Source organism: Gorilla gorilla, chromosome 21 (assembly GCF_029281585.2).
Source record: "Gorilla gorilla gorilla isolate KB3781 chromosome 21, NHGRI_mGorGor1-v2.1_pri, whole genome shotgun sequence".
Lineage (NCBI taxonomy): Eukaryota > Metazoa > Chordata > Mammalia > Primates > Hominidae > Gorilla > Gorilla gorilla.
In genome coordinates this window covers 54,965,033-54,988,480 of record NC_073245.2, presented here as the reverse complement: position 1 = coordinate 54,988,480, position 23,448 = coordinate 54,965,033, and the positions used below count along the sequence as shown (strand labels likewise).

The following is a 23,448-nucleotide window of genomic DNA, read 5'->3' as shown; positions in this document are numbered from 1 at the left end:
AGGAACGTCATGAAGTTAAATTAGATAGAGCATGCAAAGCATTTATCATAGTACCTGGCATTGTAGGAGCTCTCAGTAAATGACATTATTGTTACTATTTGTCTCTCTGTATTTGACTCCCTCTAGAAAGATGGCCAGAGCCTCCTGTTAAACCTCCTTGATCCTCTCCTAACCCTCCATTTGTTTCCATTCTGGGGGTGATCCCAGTTCATCACTGATTTGATTGATGACATAGAGATCCTTCATTGTGCCTCAATGAAGAAACCAATTCTTCTAGATACAATTTATCAGCCAATGGAGAGCTGTTACTGTTGTTATTATTTGTAGAGTGCAGGTAGGTGAGGACCCTTCTCCACAAAAAAGGAAAGAGATGAAACCAGTTTACCCAATATAAAACATAGACTTAATCTGAAGATTGTCTGCTCATACACACTCTGATTTTCATTTGAAAGACCCTTTCCCTGTTATGTCCAGTCCCTAGAATCAACGCTCCCCCTCATGCTCAGAAAGCACCATCACAGAGTAAGACTCTGGGGTCTTGTGACATTGGGCATGTTTCTAGAGTTCTCTGTGCCTCAGTTCATTCACTGTGAAATAGAGAAAATAACACTACTGACCGCATTGGGTTAAGTGAGTTACTGCAGAGAGACACTGCATGTGGTACTTATCACATGGCAAGCGCTAAGAATGACAGCTACTAGTGCTTTCCTTCCCTTTTCCTCCCTCTTCCGCTCTTTGTCTTCCTCATCATCTTCCTCATCAACATCGTCACCCAGGCCAAGTGTGCAGGTATCAGGCCCAAAGGTGCTTCCCTTCAGCTTTCTTATTTTGCTTCTTCAGGCTACAGGGAAGCATCATCTATGGTGAATACACCCCTCCTGCCCCCCAATTTTTCTTTTAACTTTCAGTGTCGTAGTTTCACCTTTTGTGCAATGCCAGCCCCAGAAGCAACGATCAGTTTGGGTGTATTCTAGGCATGTTTGTGCCAATTTCACAGAGCAGCATTGCATAGCAGCTAGTAATGGGACACAGATCTAAATTCACGTCCTGGTTCCCTCCCCCTCTGGATATGTGTCTGTGCCAAATGATGACGTAAACCCTCAGAGCCTTAATTTTCTGATCTGTGAAATGGGGATACTGCCCACTTCATGGATTTTTGTGAGGTTTCAGTGAGATTCTGTGTGTAAAGTTCGAACAGTGCCAGACTTATAATAAGTGATCAATGAAATCTTGACTGAGCCAGGCTACTTCTTAAGTGCCAGTTCCACCCTGCCCAGTGCCCATCCTGAGCTGCCATCCACCAATAGGGAAGTGGTGCAGGCTGTTGAATCTCATTCTCTTGTGTTCTTTGGTTTCTCTCTTAGGAAAAGCACCTCATTTTCTGCGACTCCAAAACGTGGAGGTGAATGTGGGGCAGAATGCCACATTTCAGTGCATTGCTGGTGGGAAGTGGTCTCAGCATGACAAGCTTTGGCTCCAGGTAAGCATGAGAGAAGCCTCTGCTCAGACTCGTTAGGATGAGAAAGGGAAAAGAAGGAATGGAAGGAAGCAGCTCTATGGCAACACAAGTGTATTGAACAAAGACATGCGGAGGGGGACACCAGCTAGCACCGGAGCCCACCCTTGCTTACAAACTGGGGTAATTATAGGTCCAGGCAGGAGAGGTCTGGGCTTGTGAGATGGGGTGGGTGGTGTGGTCAGTCGCTGATAAGTGAGGAGTTTCCTGGGGTCAGGCGGTTAGGCCTGGGACTTGTCTGGTGGGATGTGTCTCATGGCCCAAACCCCTGCGGAATTTTCTGCTCTAACCAGAATTTGCAAAATGGTGTGAGTTTACGAAATGGGGCAGCTTGGGCTAACGATGCTGTCTTATCCCTTGATAAGGGAAGAAAGTGTGTGCTATGATGAATGGTTTGGTGTGTACAGGGAAGGGATATTTTTAAAGTACTTCTGTTTCTCTGATGGTGCCCTGCATCTATGATCTTGTTAAATCTTAACTACAGTTCTGCTAGTCAGGCATTGGTATAACCATTTTATACATGCAGAAACCGAGACCAAAACCTAAAACTTCCAGAACTAGAATTTGTAACTATGACCTTTTCCAACTATCCTCTAACAAACTTTGTCTTTTAATTGCAGATTACTAGGGCTAAGGCAGATGGAATAGCTTAGGTTCTTGGTATGTGGTTGTCATGTAATCTTAACTGGAAGGTTCTTGGATATCCAGTGATTCACTAGTACATCTGGGTAAAATTAGAGAGTCGCTTTTTATGGGGATTTTTCACTAAAATGAGCAATCTGTCTATTCTTTGGTTAAATAAGTCCGTTAGTAAAGTCCATCAGGGAAGTGTTTTAAGCTTGAATTTGCCTCCCTGTTATTTCTGCTCATTCATCCTACTTTCCAAGAAAGATGAGAAAGGATCTCTTTGAGTGGGGGTTAGGACACAGGGTGACACATAGAACTAAAACGTAACTTGTTATAACATTAGCATACTTCCATTAATACTAACACAAATAGCAAGTTTTTGGGGCAGCACAGAAGTTGGAGCCATGCTGTTCAGTGCAGGAACCACTAACTACATGTGGCTGTGGTGATTTAACATGAAAATAATTATTTCTATAGAAAAATTAGCTGGGCGTGGTGGTGAGTGCCTGTAATCCCAGCTACTTGGGAGGCTGAGGCAGGAGAATCACTTGAACCCAGGAGGCGGAGGTTGCAGTGAACTGAGATCGCACCACTGCCCTCCAGCCTGGGCAACCAGATTGAAACTCCTTCTCAAAAAATTATTTGTAACTAGCTATATTGAGGTATAATTGAGGTGTGATGTTTAAAGTATATAATTTGATAAGTTTTGTATGTTTACATGTGAAACTATTACCACAATCAAGATATTGAGTATTTGCATGACATCCAAAGTTCCGTCCCCATGTGTAATCACTTCCTTCTGACTTCCCCACTCCCGTTTGTCACAAGCAACCACCAATCTGCTTTCTGACAGTATGTATTAGCTTACATGTTCTAGAATTTTATATAAATGGAAGCATGCAGTATGTACCCTTCTTTCCTACATAATTATTCTGAGGATTACTTATGTTGTTGTGTGTAACAATATTTCTTACTTTTGCTAAGAAATATTTCATAGAATGGATATACTACTATTTGTTTATCCATCTACCTGTTGATGGATACCTGTTGGGTTGTTGGCAGTTTCTGGCTATTACAAAGAAGTTGCTGGGAGCCTGCATGTGTGAGTCTTCGTAGGGACATATTCTTTCATTTCTCTTGGGTATGAAAGTGAATTAGAAGCGGAATGGCAGGGTCATCTGGTAGATATGTGTTTAACTTTAAAGAACAACGAGCTGTTTGAAAAAATGGTTGTACCATTTTACATTCCTACCAGCAGTCTATGAAAGTTCTAGTTGCTCCATATCCTCACCAGCACTCAGTATGGTCAGTCTTTTTAATTTTAGCATTTCAATAGGTGTGTAATGGGAGCACGTTATAGTTTTAATTTACATTTCTTAGAGGACTGATGATACTGAACATATTTTCATGTGTTCCTTTGCCTAGCTGTCTCTCCACACACTTTGTTGGAAGTTCATGTTGTCACTTCTTTTCTTGAATTTAAGCCATTTCCTGTGGTTAGAAAATCCTTGGGCATAAAGAGCCCATCTAGGGGCCAACAGTTCTTCCTTGCCACTTAGCAGCAAGCAGAGTGCAAATAGCAGCACAGCAGCGTGAAATACCTGTTCTTTCTGCTTCCCAGGGTTGCTTACAGAGCACAGGAGAGCATAAGAAACCTCCACATGTCACCTCAGTATTCGGTAGTGTTATTTACTTTTTTCATTACAATTAGTGTTCAAGTGTATTAGGCTGCCAAGAAGCTGTGTGATTTCAATGGCATTGCCTCAGCTGGGTCATGAGAATGAGGCAGGACCATCACAATATTTTCAGCAACTTTGTTTGGGTTTTCCAATTATTTTATGATTGTTATTGCGGCAGTTCTTAGTTGCATGCCCTGATCCTTGGGTTTGTCAGTGGGAGGATGTTAAAGGAGATCATAATTGAATATTTGAAGAAAACAGATGGAAACACATGACATGGAGCTCTTCCACATCTTATCTCCTTTTCAATGTAAACCAAATCTTATTTCACAAAACATCTTCCAGGTGGCTTTCAATGGGACATAAAACATGACAAGATATCATAAATTAAAAGTGGGACAACACCAGATAGAAGGAGAAAATACACAGAGCTGGTAATAATGCGAAAACCGCATTTCTGCACACGTTACTAACTGGTGGGTCACACACAGAGCCCGCAGCTTTGTAGCCACTAGTGGAATAAAGGAAACTTGTCAGATACACAGTTCACAATGTCTGTGAGATAAACAAAAACCAATTGCTCAGGAAAATTCTACCTGTTGTTCACACAGAAGCCAGACAGGAATTGTTCCCAGGAGTCCCTGTAAAGAAAACACTGTATGATGCAATGAACAATGTTCCCCACCACAGTCTTACTGAGGGCACACAAGTGAGTTTCACAGGCCTGTTTCACATCATGATGGCTGTGAGAAAGCAGTCTGGGGAGGAGAAGGGGGAGAGAGGGGTGAAGTGGGCAAAAGGATATGGCAGAGTCCCCTGCTCTCTGCCAATCTGTCTCCATCCTGGGGCACTTGAAACGTATCTGGTAAGTGAATAGATTCAGTAACTATTTTTTCAAGGAAACTTCCCTAAATATTGTCTGTCTCATCTGCATTTCAGAAAATATTGGGAGGTACACAGTTTATATCGTGCCATCTGACAAATGCCTGTGTGGCTAGTTAAATCCAGGCTTATGTGCAATAAGGTAATTGGAAGTAGGCTGTATTAGTCAGGGTTCTCCAGAGAAGCAGTGTGTGTGTGTGTGTGTGTGTGTGTGTGTGTGTGTGTGTGTGTATAATTTTATATATTTTCATATATAATATATAGTATGTTATAATATATATCATATAACATAATTATATGTAATTATATGTTATCCTAAGTTATGTATAATTGTGTTATACATATAACAAATTATGTTATAATATATAATATAACATATATAAAATATAAAAATATATAATTATATGTAATATATTTATATGTTTAAAATATATGTATATATAAAAAATATATATAATCTTTATATAGCACTCATTAAAGAAAATATATATTTTATAAAATATATATTATAAAAATTTATTAAATATATTAAGGAAAATATTTATATGTAAGTATATATTAATATATATTTGTGTATATATAGTTTTTTTAATAAGTGTTTCCTTATAGATGTAAACACTTCCATCCATAGTAAGTCTTTTCCTTCCATATATATTATGTCCTTCCTATGTGGAAGGAAAGGACTTAGTACAGGAATTGGCTCATGTGACTGTGGAGACTGAGAAGTCTCATGATCTGCCATCTGCGAGCTAGAGATCCAGGAATGGCAGTGGTGTAATTCTAGTCCAAGTTCAGGAGAAGACCATTATTCCAACTCAAGCAGTCAGGGAGGAGGCAAAGGGGCAAACTCTTCTTCCCCTGCTTTTCTGTTCTATTCTTCCAAAGACTGGATGGTGCCCATTCACGCTGGGGAGGGCCATGTACTTTACTGAGTCCACTGATTCAAATGCTCATCTCATCCAGACACCCTCACAGACACACCCAGACATACTGTTTAATTTGGGTACTCTGTTACAGTCAAGTTGACTCATAAAATTAACCATCACATAGGTTAACATCTTTCTACAAAAAGAAGGCACCTATCAACACACCTGCCACCCCAGAGATGATCACAGCCACCATCCAAGACAGGCCAAGGCAGTGGCCAGTTTCTCCTGAGATGTTTCTTCAGATGTGTCCAAGCACTAGAGGAGTGGCTGGCACTCTCGCTGTTGTTCTGCCTCATATAATAAGGTTGGGGTGACTTAGCCTGAGAATTTCCAAAGCAAATGAAACAGGCACATCATGGCCAAAAGAGTCTCTATAAGACAGCTACAGCAGGTCTACTGTTTAGCAGTGCTACTTCCTGCTGTAGCTTCTGAGATATGCTGAGGAATTTCACTAAGTCACTGAAAGTGGTAACTTTTCAACTCAGCCAGTTGTAATTCAGGGAAATAAAGATGTTGTTTCCAGCATAGCAGGTATGTCGGTGGCGCTTCTTTCTGGCAGTGGTTAGAAAGGAGCCAGTGGATTCATAGTTTGAGATTAATCCCTGTTGCCTGTGTGGTGGAATGCGGGCCTTCTTTTCTGTAGAGTGGGACTTTATAGCTTGCTTTTCCTTAAGTGGTTTTGGATCATAAATTAATAAGTTAAAAGGAGGACCAGCCAATGCCCCTGTTTTGCACCCCTCTGGAAACTTTATATGTCTTTAGAAGACCTCATCTGCCGGTGCTGGCTTTTGTGGAATTATAGTACAAGTTCTACATGAGAATCAATGGACAGGACCGATGCAGAAATGCAAACACATGAGCCTAGAACAATTGTAGTGAATCAGGGAAAAGGATGATAGAAGGCTAGTAAAAAATTATAGCAAGTTCTTCTTGTCCTGGGATCATTTCTCCTTGAGGTGAAGTGTATGATGCCATGGTCTGTGGTGGAAGGGGCTCAGTCACAACTTGCTTATTCCTTATGTGATACATTGGCCTGAGGAATCCAGACGTGTAACTTTGCAAGCAATTTTTCAAGCAAGGAGATGGTGTGCATTCCAAGGGGAATAGCCACTAAACAAAGTGGTCTACAGTTTTGTGGAGTCCATTTAAAAAATGACATTCAGGATACAACTAGGTGGGACTATACCAACATAATTATAAGTGTAGCACAGAGCAAATGTAAATGTGTACATCTTTTCTGCAAGATAATTAGGCAGTTGATATCCAAAGCCTTAAATATGCATATTTTTCTAATGAGTAAATTTACTTATGGAAATTTACCTAAGGAAATATCTAGAGATGGGGACAAAAATGTATCTGCAATTGTGTTCAGTAGGACAAAAGGCTGGAAAGAACCTAAATTTTCAGCAAAAGAGACTGATTAAGTAAATGAGGGAATGGTACCATTAAATATCAGATTTTAGAAGTATATTTAACATTTTCATAACATGTAAGTGAAAAGGATGAGTTATAGAGTCATAAAATTAAGCTTTATGAAAAAATATATACACATATACATGCTCATATACATAATATATAAATATATATAATCTGTATATACATATGTATATACATACACACTCCTATAACTCCATGAAACATGTATTAAGACACTTGATTGTAATAATAGATTATGATGCTTTTTATTTTCATCGCTATTCTTTTCTGTTTTATCCAAATATTCTAAGATGAATACAGGAAACTAACATAAGCAAAATGCTATTAAAAAAAGAAAAATGGTCACTTTTTCCCAGTTACAGAATACTCCTAGTATACAAAGAAGCCTTTGCTGGCTTTGGCATAGCTAATTCCAACAGTGAGGACACAGGTTTTTCCCACACCCCCATCATCACCATCAGACACTACTCATCCAGAAGCATGTTTAGAAATATTTTATGTGTGTCCTCCTGTCTTTATCAAGGATCATGGCAGATGGGGCTCTTTCCTTGAATTACTCAGGGACTCCCAAGCAGAGTCTGTCAGCCCCACCATGGAGCTGACTCTCAGGCCTCCCTACAAAGGATTCACTCCACGAGGGGTTTTTATGACAAATAACATTTGAAGAGTCTCAGAAATGAAGCCATGTGTCCAAACGCCCTGTGCAGATCTCTGTAGGGACAGTGTATGTTTTCAGACAAATTGCGTTCACTGGACTGGGAGCAGATCTGAATCTCGTAGGAAAAGGTTCCTGCCTGCACTGCAGCAGCTGCAACAGGGTTGATGAGCTGAGGAGGCGCATCAGTCTTTACTGCAGCCGGTTCGCCCAGTAAACCTGTTTCCTTGCTCCTGCAGGGCTGCTGCTGGCCTCTGAGGCTGTGAGTGTTCTGGGGACCAGCTCCTCCTCCTACCTGCCTGCATCTGAACCAGGCATCCCTTCTGTGTGGCATTTCTGTTGATAATCTAGTGGTCACGCTGCAACTAAGCAATGATGATAATGTAATGATACTATGTATAACAGCTGATGTTTACTAAGTGCTTACACATAGGATGTATTTAATTCTCATAACCAGTCTTTCAGTTAGATGTGATTGTAGCCCTGTTTATAGGTGAGGAGACTGAGCCTTAGATGGGTAGATGACATCCTCGGAATTACACAGGCAGTGAGCAGCAGAAGCATGGTGTGAAGAAACATAGGTCCTTTCTCTCAGTCCTGGGCTCATTCTTCCATGCCTACCTCATGGCCCTGTCACCTTGGGTTACACTCCAGCCTTTCCTTCTATACAGGAGGCTTTCTATTTAAAAACAGATTTCTTTATTTGGCATATATTTATACACTTCTAAATTTGTTGGCCGCTGAACTAGATACTTAAGTATATTTTAATTTCTCAAATCTACATGAGATCAATGAAATAAAATGCCCTTGGAATTATTTTTGAATTGCCTCCCCACCCCCTAGTTGCCTTCTTAATTCTCTTATCCCCTTCCTAGCCACATTCTTTAAATGTGATGTCTACACTTGGAATGAGGCTTTCTTCAGTGCCACCTCTTCCAAGGAGTGGCCCTTGTAAATGTCCCCAGTGCTTTCCTCATTGCTATAGCCAAAGGGTGCATCTCAGGCCTTATACTTCTCTTTTCAGATTTGATGATACTGACTGCTCCCTCCACAAAAATCTTACTGCCCACTTGAAACTGTCTATCAATAACTATGAAAGGCCTAAGATTTTACCTTATTTGGAGGCTCACAAGGTAGACTGCCACAGTTTCATAGATGCTGGCAGAAGACATGAGACTTTTGGGTCAGAGACAAAGAACTTTGTTATTCACCACACAGCAAGCAGCATAAGTTTCATGTTCTCATTAGTTTCCTTTGTCCCCCCACCAAGCCCTGTGGGACTTATGCCAGGTCCCTCCTGACTCTTTGCAGGAGTTCTAAACCCAGAAATCAACCCAAAATGAGCAGTCAGCCACGTACATAGAGGGCTCTTGGAAGGGTTTCAGCACAGCTAATCAAAAATGATTTATGTCTACTTCTATTTCTTCTGACTTTTAATAAAGAATAATCAAAAGCTATTTCTTTAGAGACTGCCAAAAAGGTACAAATGTGATCTTAAGAGAATCAATGGGCTAGATTTTAGCAAGTTTCCAAATGTCATGCCGTGGCAGCAGGGTGACTAGAAGTGAAAAGAATATGCATTACAAGTGAATTGTGGGAATTTCACCTAAATATTTTCTGGCCAGGAAATTCCTGGAGCAATTGGAACAAATTACAGCTGGAAATGCTGGGCCTAATTTTATTTTGTTTTATTTTTATATTTTTATCTTTATTTTTTTTTTATTTTGATGCCAGAAGTTCAAACCAACACACTGAAGGCTTCCAGGATCCTGCATTAGAATATCTTTTGTAAACCAGGCATAGTATCTGTTGTGCAAAACCAGAAATGGTTTCCTTTTATTAAAGACAGTACTGTTTCCACTTCTGCCAATTACAAGTCAATTTTAAGGCTTCCTGCTCTTTCTGAAATAATGACAGCCATTTTTGTAGTCTTGTCTTACCTCTTTGTGAAGGAAATAATGTCATGACACTAAAGGAGAGTGGATGGGGAATTGCAAAATGGCAAGGCCATTACAGAAACCTTGATAGATAATCAGACGGTAGGAAAACAGTACTCTCTGTGGCATCAGGTGCAACTCTTGCCTTCCTCTTTAGGTGGTTCCTGAAAATAGAGGGGTCTTGCCTGGGGGTGGAAGGATGCACTTGTGCTGGGGACAGAACATTAAAGTGTAGCTATTACAGCTCCTGTTCTTCCAAGGAGTGTGTGCTCTCAAACCAAGCCGACTTATCCACATAAAACAAAGTAAGCCAAGGGAAGTTGGAATTTGAGTTGTTTTTAAAGAGCAAGGCAAGCAGTTGAAAAAGGGGAAAGAAAAAGAGAGATTTCAAAGGCAACATAATCAGAGAAACATAAACATAAAATGGGATTAAGCAGAACCACCGATTAGGCTGTAAAATGCCTTTCTTCAATTTAGAACATGTATCCCTCCTGTATGGATGAATTGGAAAAAAAGGGGTTCACCTTCTGGGCAGATGCAGCTCCATAGATATGTAGCTTGATATGCAGATAGAGCCCTCGGGCAAAGCACAAAAGTGACCACCCTCCAAGGGGTCTCAGTAAGGACTCATGGCTGTAGTCAGAACTCCTGGCTCTGCCAATAGAGTATGGGTTGGATTTGGGGGCCACAACTCTCGCCTCTTAGCTGGGCACTGTTGGTGCAGTGACCAGTTGCTCATCCTCAGGACGTGGTCTTAGATTTAAGGAATTTTTCCATTCATGTGTTCTGTGGTATTATTTGGCCCCTTGCTTTCCATTAAGGGACTTAAGAGGACATCAGCTTTTAAGTCCTTGAGACCCAGGGTAAAGTCAGCAGAATTAGCATCACCAGGGAACCAATTAGAAATGCTAATTATCCAGCCTCACCCCAGACCTCCTAAATTACCCTCTAGGTGATTCTGATGCACATTAAAATTTAGGAACTACTGTTCTAGTCTGAAAGAGTGGGGATAAGGAAACCTCACCACCACCTAATAGTATACCAGGTATGCCATAACTTAATAATACATTAAAAGAATCTGATAGCGAAGAATATAGGAAGATACTCTGTTCCTTCTTACATATATATTTCTGACTTAAGGTCTTCCAAGATTTCCAGAAAGCTAGGCATCTGGGCTTCTATCACAGCATTTCCAAAACTGTTTTCTGTGAAGCAGTCATTTTCTGCAAGTTATCATTAGATATTCTTTGAACAAACAAAGTAAGTTTCTGGAACACTGCACTCTCTACCCTACTTTCACAGAGTTGCTAAGTGTAGCTGTGTACTGTTTAGTACTAGGTGGCAGATGTGTGATGTGATTAATGTCTCAGTGTCTGGTATCAGATCACCTGGGTCCAATCCTAACTCAGCCCCTCAGCAAAGGGATATCAGGTTTTGTTCCTCCTAGTAAGGTTCATGGACCAGCAGCATCAGCAAGACCTGAAGAATTCCAATCCCCATCACAGGCCTTCTGAATCAAGATGTGCATTTTTAACAAGATCCCCAGGTGGTTTGTATGCTGTAGTCTGAGAAGTACTACTAAAAGCCATATTGCTTGACGGCTCTCTGCCTCAGTTTCCTTATTCATTAAATAGGAATTACTAGTAGGACTTATCTCACACTTTATCAGACATTGGAATCCCCAGGAAGGTTTGTTAAAACAAAAATGGCCTGGCCCCATTCCCAAAGTTCCTGATTCATTAGGTCTGGGAATTTATTAGATGGGGCTAGATATTTCACTTTTTTATTTTTTTTATTTTTTTTTGAGATGGAATTTCTCTCTTATTGCCCAGGCTGGAGTGCAGTGGCACGATCTTGGCTCACCTTAACCTCCGCCTCCCGGGTTGAAGCGATTCTCCTGCCTCGGCCTCCCGAGCAGCTGGGATTACAGGCATGCGCCACCATGCCCGGCTAATTTTGTATTTTTAGTAGAGATGGGGTTTCTCCATGTTGGTCAGGCTGGTCTTGAACTCCCTACCTCAGGTGGTCCACCTGCCTCGGCCTCCCAAAGTGCTGGGATTACAGGCGTCAGCCACCGTGCTTGGCCTGAGAATTCACATTTTTAACAATTTCCCAGGGGATGTTAGTGCAGCCTGTCTGGGGACCATGGTTTGAGAACCATAGCTCTAGATTTTTCTAAGAGCATTTCTGTCTCCATGCCAGACCTATTTTCCTCCATGAAGTATACTATTTCAATGCTCGAGACTTAGTGTTTATGTTTTACTCTTTCTACTGTTTTTACAATCTTAATCCAGCCTATAAATTCCTCCGGGCAGAAATTATACCTTCCACACTCTCTCATTTTCTGTTTTGTAAAATAATGAGTACATCTTCAGCATGATTAATAATAGAATGGAGAAAGGGGAAAAACCTCAGACTATCAACCCCAGTAAACAACATCTCCAAATGGATATCAGCCCTAGAATTATCTTACAAATTTACATTTCTAACAAGTTCCCAGATGAGGCCGATGCTGTAGATTCAGGCACCACTCTTTGAGAAGAACTTTGACAGGGACTTTAAGAGGATCAAGTGAACAGTCTATTATGTAAGCCATTAACACAGTGGCTGGCACAAAGTCAGCCTTCAAAACTGTTAGTTAATGTGACTTTTACTTGATAAACACTCAGATAAATCTTGTTAAGTTGAACAAAATGTTTATCAAACTCAGCTATGGAGTGGTTTATTTATGTGAGATGGAGTGACATTTCATAGGAAGCAGTGCTTAATTACAGCTGTGCTCACACCTGGTATTGCCAGTGTGCTACTGAGGTCAGTTCCCAGCCCCATGTGTAAAAAAAAAAAAAAAAAAAAAAAAGCAGATTTAGAAACAGACTGCCAGAAAATCTCAAGGCAGTAGCTCATTGGATTTCAGGAAACCCAACGTATAATTTACTGTAGGAGAAGGCAGAGACAGGAAAGTGCCAAGTGGAATGCATGCTTTTAGTGTCCTGGACAGATCCCCTTTGCAGGCAAGTGCCCTCAACCCTAGAGCACTGGGCATGTGGGCTGCTAAAGCCTCACAGCTTCCTTTTCCCAGAGAGCTGCCCTCCGTCAAGTAAGAAGTTTCCTCCTCTCTCTGCCTCGTGAGCCCTGACCAATGACTGATGGACACAGTAGTTCAACCACAAGGTACCATCCACTCTGGGGTACACTTCATACTCCATGACTCCTTGTGGGACCAGGCTGGAGCTTGACTCCAGTTGTGATCTCATCCTTTCTTAGCCCCTTTTCTCACTCTGTCCTTTATATCCTTTCTCCTGAAAGCACTTGATAAATCTCCATGTGTCAAAGTCTGCTTCCAGTGAGCCCAACCAGAGACACCACCTGTTGGGGCCCACTGGGACATTTGTTGAGTTGACTCGTGGAATCAGAGGGCCAGACGATGATTTCACTTTAGAACAACACACATATTGACTTGAAAATCTTGCCACAGAAGGAAAAGAAGCATGCCCTAAAAGTTCAGAGGAAGGATATACTTAAATCTGAAAAACTACTGCAGGAACCAGAAGAAAATTTCCAAGAAGCCAAGTGGTCGATAAGGGCCTTATCTGACAGAATTTTTCCTGGACTTCTGTGTGCACACATCCTTGCTATGCTTCTTTGTGGCATTTCCCAGGACTTTGGGCTTTCCTTCAATGTCCTGCTCCATCTTCCTGACATCCTAACATTTGTATCTCTGTGCATTTTTATGCTACCTGATTTCTGGGTTTCACCGTGTTAGCCAGATTGGTCTCAATCTCCTGACCTCGTGATCTGCCCACCTCAGCCTCCCAAAGTGCTGGGATTACAGGCGTGAGCCACCACGCCCAGCCCAGTTTCCTCTTATATATGACAGCGATAAGAAGTGTGCCTACCTTATTTTTCATGGGGAATAAATGAGAAAGCATATAAAACATTTAGCACATAGTAGTGTTTAGCTGTTATTAGCTTAATAAAGAAAAAATAAAAATGTTTATGATGTTATAAATAACTCATATTAGAAAATATTGAGCCAAAGCCTCACCACTCACTCATTCTTATCCCCCGTGGTGGCCCTGAAATGCCTTGCTCAGCAGTGGGGAAGATGGGCTCCTTTTGATGACCCCCTGCTTCCAAGGCCCTCCTATTCATTTAGTGATCTCTTCTCCAAATCAGGATACATTCCTGGTGTTTGCTGGAATTTTCCCTCCTTTCTCCCTGCACTACTTTGGGAATTTCCGGGGCATTGCATGTGGTGTCTCCTAGGTTCTCATAGTGGGGTCCAAGTTGTGCCATCTCCTGCAAAGATGCCTCAAGGCATGAGGAAGCTGGATGGCAGTTTCAGCCCTAGTGACCTTTCTCCCCTTCCATTACCTTGTACTGGTTTTTATTCGGGGAAGCGAATGGAAACTTTCCAGCTCAGAAAAGTGAAATTGCCTGCTCAAGTCTGCATAGCTTGGAAGCTGCAGAACTGGCATTTGGCTTCACATTCTCCTCTTACAGCCCCATGCATGTTGCTCTGATGTGTACTAACTATTCCACATGTTGGTTAGTTTCTGGCATGAGAGGGAGTTATGGCTGCCTCTCATTCTGCCATGGCTTTTGAACAATACCATTTTTTTTTATGTTCAAGTATAAAGCAAATACGTGTTTGAGACAGAAAGTTTGAAGAATGTGAAAAAGTAAAAAGCAGCAGCAAAATATTACCTACAATCTCCCTGTCTAGCCTGGAGCAAGTCTCTCTTAGCTGCCCTTTGATGGGGGCCTGGGATACCCTGGGTTTCTGGCCTTCATGATCACTGCCTTCCCCTGGTATTGGTCTCCCCTCATTTGCTGCCATAGAGCTGAGCAGTGTGGCTCTACCTGTACCTGTGCCCCTCTCCTGACAGGTCACTGTAGAGGGTGAGGAAAGATGACATAGATGAAAGTAGGTTATGCACATGGGGAAACTGTTTACTTGGTGCAGGAAACAATGAAGATCGCATTGCGAGACTGGGAGACTCAGGGCATGAGAATCATAAGTCATAAGGTTTCCCTAAGTCCAGATAATTAAAGGAGTCAATTTCACTTTTTGGGGAAAAACGTTTTCAAATTAAAGCAGGCACTGAGAATATGGTCTTAGTAAAAACAGTGCTTGACTTGAAGTTGGAAAACCTGGATAAGGGGCTTGTGTACTCTACACATTTAGTTAAACTGTTAGACATTTGGATTTTTCTTCTGAGAAGAGCAGCAGTTGTACACTCCCCAAACAAGGCTGTGAAGACACAATGAAGATTTATACAAAAATACCCAGCTCAGGGGCTGGCACATAGCAGATAAATATCCAGTTAATAACATTAATAAACATCCACTCAAACTGCACCAACATGCATGTGCCTTACCAGTTCTCATAACCTGCAACTGTGAAAGAGGTTTGTTCAAACTCAGGATATCCCTCCTGAGACTCAGGATGCTGAAGACAAAAGCCCACGTGTATTCACCTTGATTCTAGAAATGTCTACCAACTTGGGAAGCTTTCAGACAAGCTTCTAAAGATGAACAGAGGAAAGTCCTTCAGTGTAAAATGGGCAACACTTGTGGGCAAACGTGTGTGGAAAGTTTGTATCATACATAGATAAGATTCCAGAGATGGTGTGACAGTTGTGAGAACTGACTAGAGATGGCTGTGAGCTGAACGTGGCTTTTTACGGAAGAGGGAGCGTCCCCAGGGAGACCAGACCCTCCAGGCAGAGGAAAGAGCATGTGCCAAGGAAGAGAGGTGTTGGAAAGCTCCCATCCCCTCCCTACCTGTGGTGATAGCTTAGGGCAGGTGGGGCTCAGAGCCTGTGGGGTGGGGTAGCAGGGCACTAGCCACAGGGCCTGTGAGCCAGGCTGTGTTTATTCTCCGTGGGCTGGGTTTTCACTAAGTCTGCTGAAGTTTGTCTGAAAGAATGCTATGAGTTCTGCTTAAGGGAAAAAGGAAAATAGGGAGGAAAGTTAAGGCGCTACATGCCAGCCCCAAATGCAGGCTGAGCCAAAGTGTTTAGAAGGAGCCTTTTTCCTCTCTTCTTACCACCAGGCCTGTGTCCTCAAATCATCTCACTAGCAAAGTTTATTCTTGAATCAGATCATTAGCACAAACCAGCCATGAAAACTCCTGCCTTTTTTTTTTTTTTTTTAAAGAGGCAGGGCCTTCCTCTGTCACCCAGGTTGGAGTGCAGTGGCTTGATCATGGCTCACTGCAACCTTGGTTTTTGGGCTCAGGCGATCCTCCTTCCTCACCCTCCAGAGTATCTGGGACTGAAGATGAGTGCCACCATGCCTGGCTATTTTTTAAAATTTCTTGTAGAGGCAAGGTCTTGCTTGCTGCCTAGGCTGGTCTCAAACTCCTGGCCTCAAATGATCCTCCTGCCTCAGCCCTTGCAAAGCACTGGGATTACAGGCATGAGCCACTGTGCCTGGCTGGAAATCCCTTCTTATAGTTGAAAGTCTTGAGCCCCAGGGGTGTGAGGATGGGTGGACATCCGTGTTGGGAGTCACCTAGAAGCCTATGATGCTATGATTCCTCCTCTCCCTCTCTTCCTCTGTTCTGCAGCAATGGAATGGCAGGGACACGGCCCTTATGGTCACCCGTGTGGTCAACCACAGGCGCTTCTCAGCCACAGTCAGTGTGGCAGACACTGCCCAGCGGAGCGTCAGCAAGTACCGCTGTGTGATCCGCTCTGATGGTGGGTCTGGTGTGTCCAACTACGCGGAGCTGATCGTGAAAGGTGAGTGCCTCCAGCCTGCGCCTCTACTGCCACGGAAGGTCGGCGTTAATGGGCCTTAAAGCCCCTTTTCTCATCTGCTGATCCTCCCCCACATTCAGTAAAAGAGGAGATTAATTTCTAGTCACTCTGGTCTCCCTCCCCAACACAAACTCCCCAAACAGGAGAAACTATCGTAAAATCATGCAACATTGCATTGCTATTCCAAGCTGAGTCTCACATACAGGAGCCATACGTGAAAGACTGTGGAATATATAACACAGAAGACATCTTCAAATTTGGCTTTGTTTTGTATTTAAAGTTAGAATGAACAAATGTCCTTGTATTTGGGTGGCACGCTGTGGCAGTGTTCTCGTACTATTGTTTCTGAGGGATTTTTTTTAAAAATTGAAAACTCAATACAATGACAATATTTTGGAAGGACTTTTGAAATGAATAATTCCTCACCCCACTGGCCTTGATTCAATTCTTTTCAATTTTCTTGTTCTTGTTCACCTTGAGATACTGTTTACATGCTTTCCATTAAAATATGCAGATTGTTTTCTGCTTCTCTCAAAAAGCCAGATATCCCATTTCTTTCTGCAACTTTGTCATCTTTGTTATGATGCTTAGTGATCGTATGCTATCTCATCCAATGAGTTACCCTATTTTGTTAAACCCCCCCATTTGCAGTCATTTGGATAATTCCAGGTGTCTTGTTTTTTTCTTTCCTTTGTGTATGTAACAATTAGCACCTCCATGGAGTTCTTCTGGAGAGAACATTTTATTCTATTGAACCAGATTATTTCCTTAGGATAAATTCCCTGGGGGTAGAGTCGGGAGGCCAAGAATATGAGCATCTTTATGGATTTTTCTTTGTGTTGCAATATTGCTTTTGCAAAAAAAAATGGTTTGACAGTTTACACTGGTAACAGCAGTGTATGGATGTACTCGTTTTACCAATGTTATGTTTGCCGATTAAAATTTTAATATAGCATAATTTAGTGAATGAAATAATGAAGCTTTTCTTATTATGCTAGCTGTAGAGTGAGACCTGGTGTGTTTGAAGGGAAAAAACAAAAAGCAAACAAAAAAACCCCCACTGATCGAGCCTTTGAGGCCTCCTGAGTTAGTTTCCTTTGTCAAAGTATGGGTGGGTGTGGAAACTTTGACCTCATTTTGCTGACCCAGTGTGACTGGGATCCTTGGGCCAACTGGACTGGGGGTTGCAGGCTGGGATTCTCTATGCTGGCTGTCTTGACTTCATACAGACATTCACATGGCTGATCATGTGCCGTCATTCAGGTCTCAGCTGAAATGCCAGTATGTCGTCTTCTCCCAGAGAACTTCCCTGACCCCCCGCCCACACCTCCCTTCCTGGTGGTCACAATTCCTTCTCATTACCTGGTCTCCTCTTCTACATAGTTTTTATCACACTTTAAACTGCTGGTTTGCCTTTATTTGTTTACTTGGTGACTTTTTGTCTCCCCTTTTAGGATCTAAGCTCTGTGAGAGGAGGGCTGTCTGCTGGGTTGGAAGTCCCTGCACTCAGCGCAGTGCCTGGCACTGGTTCTCAGTTTGCTAAACCATATGAAGTGTTAGTGTTCACCTGTTTTGATTGCACAATCAGTCATTTCACAAGGCTCAACTTGAAAAAATGTGTGGACTGATAGAAGAGTGAATGAATTATTGGCCTCAGCAGGAGTTTATTATTTCCTCACCATAATGCCATGAACATTTAAGCCAAAGATCAACAAGTTAGGCAGTTATGAAAAAAAACTTTAAAAATCTTTAAATTTGTTTACATTAAATGTTATTAACATAGAAAAGAAGCCACCACTTTGATGGCATTAAGCTCCTATCTTTGCTTTGTTGATGCCATAAGATTAGTTCGTGTGGCCCAGTATGGTGGCTCAAGCCTGTCATCCCAACAGTTTGGGAGGCCAAAGCAGACAGATCACCTGAGGCCAGGAGTTCGAGACCAGCCTGGCCAACATGGTGAAACCCCGTGTCTACTAAAAATACAAAAAATAGCTGGGTGTGGTGGCATGTGCCTGAGGCCAGGAGTTTGAGACCAGCCTGGCCAACACGGTGAAACCCCGTCTCTACTAAAAATACAAAAAATAGCTGGGTGTGGTGGCTCGCGCCTCTAGTCCCAGCTGCTCGGGAGGTTGAGGCAGGAGAATCGCTTAAACCCAGGAGACAGAGGTTGTGATGAGCTGAGATCATGCCACTGCAATCCAGCCTGGGCGGCTGAGCGAGACTCCATCTCAAAAAAAAATTTTTTTTTGAAGATTTATTATTATTATATACTTATTATGTGACACAGGGGTTATTGCAGGCCATTCAAGTACTCAGTGAATGTGTATTTGCAGATGTCCTGCTGGAATGTGTCTTATACCTTCCGTGGCTGGTCTCCCACACCAGATTGAGAGCCCCAGGAGAGGGTGTGCTGTGTTCGCTCCTGCTCCTCATGGTCTTGCTAGCACCTTGCATGTACATGGGGCAAAGTTGGTGGCAAAAGAATGTGACCAGTGGCTATGGGAGTTAGTGTAGCACTCTGAAATTCCCATGCGCAGACAAATGGAACCAGAAAACGCTTGGTTTATTATTTGCTTTTATGCCCCCATTCAGGGGCAGGATGGGAGCTATGGGAAGAGAAACCAAGAGGCTACTAGGACAGAGGATGTGGTGGAGCATCCTTGCTTTATTCAGAGAGATGGCCAGGGTTTACGGGGACACTGATTTGTCCTCTGCTGGTTGTGCATCCTGGGCCCAAGTCAAGAGGAGGGGCTGGTGCTAGCCCGGGTTCAGTAGCCAGGCCTGGCAATATGACTCCGCAGCTACCACTGCTCTGAAGCCACTCACCTGCAGCCCCTGCCACTCCAGCTTAGGGAGGGTGGGGTGGTGGGTGGCACCCAGTCTCCTTCACATTGAACAGTGGGGGGTTGGCACTTCCTGTAATCTGGTCAATCAAGGTGTAATTTTATTACACGTCGATGAAATTCATCCATATTTTTGGCATAGGTTATCAGTTTTTTAGTGCCCATTTTTCCTCCATTTAAATATTATGATGGTGGTAAGCTAGGAGCTTGGTCCCTTGCATGTAAAGAAGTCCCTTCACATATGTTACCTGATTTTTTCCTAATTGCAGCTCTGTACACTGGTTTTATTTTAACTCATTTCATGAGTGGGAGAATTAGCACAGCCAGGTTGAGAATCAGGGCCATCCCAAGGGGTACAGCTGGAGTCCGACCTGCATCTGGCTCATGCTATTTGGTGACACCTGGAGGGCTGGTGGGTTGTGGTCTTACTGTTACCTGGTGCCACAATGTCATGAGCAGTGCTGAAGGGGCCCAGGTACCAGGCAAGCAGGATTCCCTGGGTCCGTCTAGCTAACTTGCCATTTTGACACGTGATATTCCCTTCCTGTCAGCTAACTTCCAGATTGCTGGAGAAATACATTTAACCTACCCTCACCCCCTGCCCTGACCCCACACACACTGCTAAAGAGTTAGTGGCATCCAAGCAAAACAAGAAAATAAAAGGCAGGGACCCCCTCAGGAGCAGAAGCAACCAGAGGAAACCTGTCACCCTGGAGTGGGTGCCCAGGGACCCATTTGAAGGCAGCAAACCTGAGCGTTTGGAAGAAACTGTGTGATGAAGAATGACTTACTTACCTCTCAAGAGCCCTTTGCCTTTGTGGAGCCAGGATGCTTAAGTACTTTAATACTGAAGTATTTGTACTTGTTTAAAAAAATACAAGGGAAAAGCATTAATCCTTCTTTCAGAGAAGGGAGAAAATCTGAAAAACAGACCAAAAAAGAAAAAGGATTCTCAAGGGCCAAGTGCTGTGTTATGGGATGGGATCTGGATTCCTTCTTGGACTGACGTCACCCACAACCCTGGGATATCACAGAAAGAAAACCACGTCTTCAAGGTCTTCCTCCTCACAGGTTCCCACCCTTTGGTTCCAGTTCAGGGCAGGAGATAACTCTGCAGCCAAGATGCTTGGGTCTGAATTCTGGCCTCACCTTGTCCCAACTCTGTGACCTTGAACATGATCAAACCTCTTGGGGCCTCAGCTGGCTCATCTGGGAACAGGAATGTAGGATTACCTCCCTCAGAAGGCGTCATGAGGATGACATGTGATAATGGATGTAGGAGTTCTTAGAACACTGCCCTGCATAGGCACTCTAAGGTATTTGTTAAATAAAATAAATAAATTGCCCATAGGGGTGGGATTTCTCAGACAAAGAAGTAAGAGAGATGAAGGACTCCATGGGTGGGGACAGGACATTTGACCCAGGTGCCGATTTGATGACTGTCTCTGTGGCTTTGGGGAAATCATGTCAGGCCTGTTCTGTAAAGTGTGGCCCAGTTCTCTCTTGGTACATGGTGATGTGCCGAGTATAAGAAGAGGGAGGGAGGAAATATGAAAGTGTGGACTGGGGGACATTTGGGTCATGGGGTCTTTTATTAGGGTTCTCTAGAGGGACAGAAGTAATAGGATATATGTATATACGAAGGGGAGTTTATTAAGGAGAACTGACTCACATGATCACAGGGTGAAGACCCAGATGGGCCGTCTGTAAGTTGAGGAGCAAGGAAGACAGTAGTGGCTCAGTTAGAGTTCCAAAACCTGAAAAGTAGGAAAGCTCGGCAGTGTAGCCTTTAGTCTGTGGCCAAAGGCCCGAGAGCCCCTGGGAAACCACTGGTGTAAGTCCAAGACTCCAAAAGCCAAAGAAGCTGGGGCCTGATGTTCGAGGGCAGCATAGGAGAAAGACGAAGGCCGGAAAACTCAGCAAGTCCGCTTCTTTCACCTTCTTCTGCCGGCTTTTTCTAGTTGCGCTGGCAGCTGATGGGATGGTGTCCACCCACATTGTGGTTGGGTCTGCCTCTCCCAGTCCGCTGACTCAAATATGAATCTCTTCTGGCAACACCTAGAAACACCCAGATACACCCAGAAACAATAATTTGCATCCTTCATTTCAATCAAGTTGACACTTAATATTGACCATCACAAGTCCCTATAGGTCAGAATTCTCTGGTCCTTTCCTGTGTTCACCCCTACTGGATCGGGAAAGCTGATTCCCGGGTCTGGGGACAAAGGAAAAGTAGCTAGTTTTGTTTGTCCTCAGCCATCTAGTTACATGGACCACCCCTCTCCTGGTATTGTTCATTCAAAACCCTAACCACTCCACAGTTGGGAGGTCACTGGGCCCTTCAGCACCCGAGGGTTCTGGGAGCCGTAAACCCCCTGTGCTGGCTTCCACAGCAGGTACTCAGGCTGAGAGGAACAGCAGAGGCCCAGGCTGGTCTCTCTTTCTCCCCAAACAGGCGTATTCATGGCTGACTGGCTCACAGCTCACGTGTGATCCTGAGATGGTAAAGATTAGCACTTCAGAAGATGCTGCCTAATGTGAGGGTAGGTAATATCAAATTCTCAGGGCGACACACAGACCGAAATGAAAGCAAATTGGAATTACTTAATTCTGGGGAGCTGTTTATTGAGTTGTGATAATGTACCTGGGTATACATTAGATTACTCTGTAATTGAGGTTTCGCTCAATTGACAATTCGGCCCCTCAACCTACCTGTTCCAGACCAGTGCTCAGAAATGTGCTTATTCATTTGCTTTGCTTCTGGTTTTCTGAGTGTCTTCAATTTCAAGGTGTCTTAGCTGGCCTCAAGGACTTGAGTGTCTTCAACCAAAGTTATGCAGATGTGTCTTGATGAAAATTTTCTAATTCATAAAAAGTTTCTTGTCGGTGGTGATTTTTAAACCAATCTTTCAACTCCATTTAACCACCTATTATGCACTCAGAACACTCATCAGTATGAGAATTAGTGCTCAGAAGAAATGTGATACTAGTGCTGTTAGCGGTTCCAGTTTAAACACTGATGTGACTTCCTACCAAGGGAGGTTGTTAGGATCAAGAGTAGGGACTGTTGTTCTAAACACACTTGAGTTTCCATCTTAGTCCTGCTCCCTGGTACCTGTGGGATTCAGCAAATCATGTATTTACTCTGGGCATCATTTTCCTTATCTGAATAATGGAAGTGAATATATATAAATAGGTCCTATGAGAGGGAGAAAATATAACATACATATAATATATAAAACACATATATATAGCATAATATATATGTAACATATATAAACAGATACATCCTAGTACTAGAAAGTATAAAATTATGTCTTTAGTAGTAATCATATTTTTTACATCACTATTAAGGAATGTTTCCCAAAGACATTGTCCATTGTTCATTTTCCTGGCTTAAACGAATGATATTCTGTACATACTATGAAGATTTAAATTTAGATCATCTTAAGGTCTCCCTCTTCTGAAATGGGATTGAGGTCATCCAGTCCAATCCATTGTTTGAAGTCAGTTGCAAAAATGCTTTACTTACATTGTACTGTCTTCTCTTTCCTTTTTAAGTTTTTTTTCAGCATTTACAAGTTTCTTGAGACTGTATCAGGCATAGCTACATGGAGCCTACATTTTAGGATGGCAACAGTGGGCTCCTCAGCTTCCCTGTTTTGGAAGCACACATTCCACCATTGACTGCTGTCCTGGCTGGTCCCATTTTGCTCTCTCACTAGTCTGGTGCCAGCAGTGATTTGCATTTATAGCCTCTAGTTTAAAGATGGAATGGCTGGAGTAGCTGACTCATTCCTGTATTCATTTGCTTAATAAAGGTTTATGGAGCCCAACTGTGTCAGGTTCTGTAATAAGCTCATGGTCTAGCAGGAAGAATCATGCAAATCTGTGCTGCATGGTCAGTTAATGTTAGCCACCTGCCACACTACCTCCCTAATCCTAACAATGGCCCTATGATGTAGGTGCTGTTAGCAACCACCTTTTACCAATGAGAGCATGGAAACCCAGAGAGGTTCTGGACCTTTCTAAGATCATACTGCTCATAAGTGGCAGAGCTAGGCCTGCCTTGCCTTGGCCATGTTGTCTCTTTTATACCACATTTCTTGCAAAATCCAGTATGGTAGACCCTGCATTCAGGTGTGAGCTAAAGGTGTACAGAGGTTGGAACAATGA

At 42.8% G+C, this 23,448-nt stretch overlaps 1 protein-coding gene and 2 long non-coding RNA genes across 11 annotated transcripts in view; 1 reads left to right on the top strand and 2 right to left on the bottom strand.

Annotated features, from left to right (window-relative positions):
* PTPRT (protein tyrosine phosphatase receptor type T) overlaps positions 1–23,448 on the top strand; it is a 1,110,571-nt gene that overhangs the window by 418,358 nt on the left and 668,765 nt on the right. For all 9 annotated transcript variants that reach the window (XM_055373001.2, XM_019017483.4, XM_019017481.4 and 6 more), the window contains exons 5-6: positions 1,365–1,480; positions 16,237–16,411. In XM_055373001.2, coding sequence (XP_055228976.1) covers positions 1,365–1,480; positions 16,237–16,411 — 291 coding nt within the window. The remainder of the gene's footprint in view (positions 1–1,364; positions 1,481–16,236; positions 16,412–23,448) is intronic.
* LOC129529130 (uncharacterized) lies at positions 19,309–20,483 on the bottom strand. Its single transcript, XR_008674550.2, has 3 exons — positions 20,422–20,483; positions 20,068–20,133; positions 19,309–19,352 (listed from the first exon to the last, which is right to left on the bottom strand). It is a non-coding gene; the product is annotated as an uncharacterized lncRNA (long non-coding RNA).
* On the bottom strand, positions 20,956–23,194 carry LOC129529129 (uncharacterized). Its single transcript, XR_008674549.2, has 3 exons — positions 22,805–23,194; positions 21,985–22,387; positions 20,956–21,330 (listed from the first exon to the last, which is right to left on the bottom strand). It is a non-coding gene; the product is annotated as an uncharacterized lncRNA (long non-coding RNA).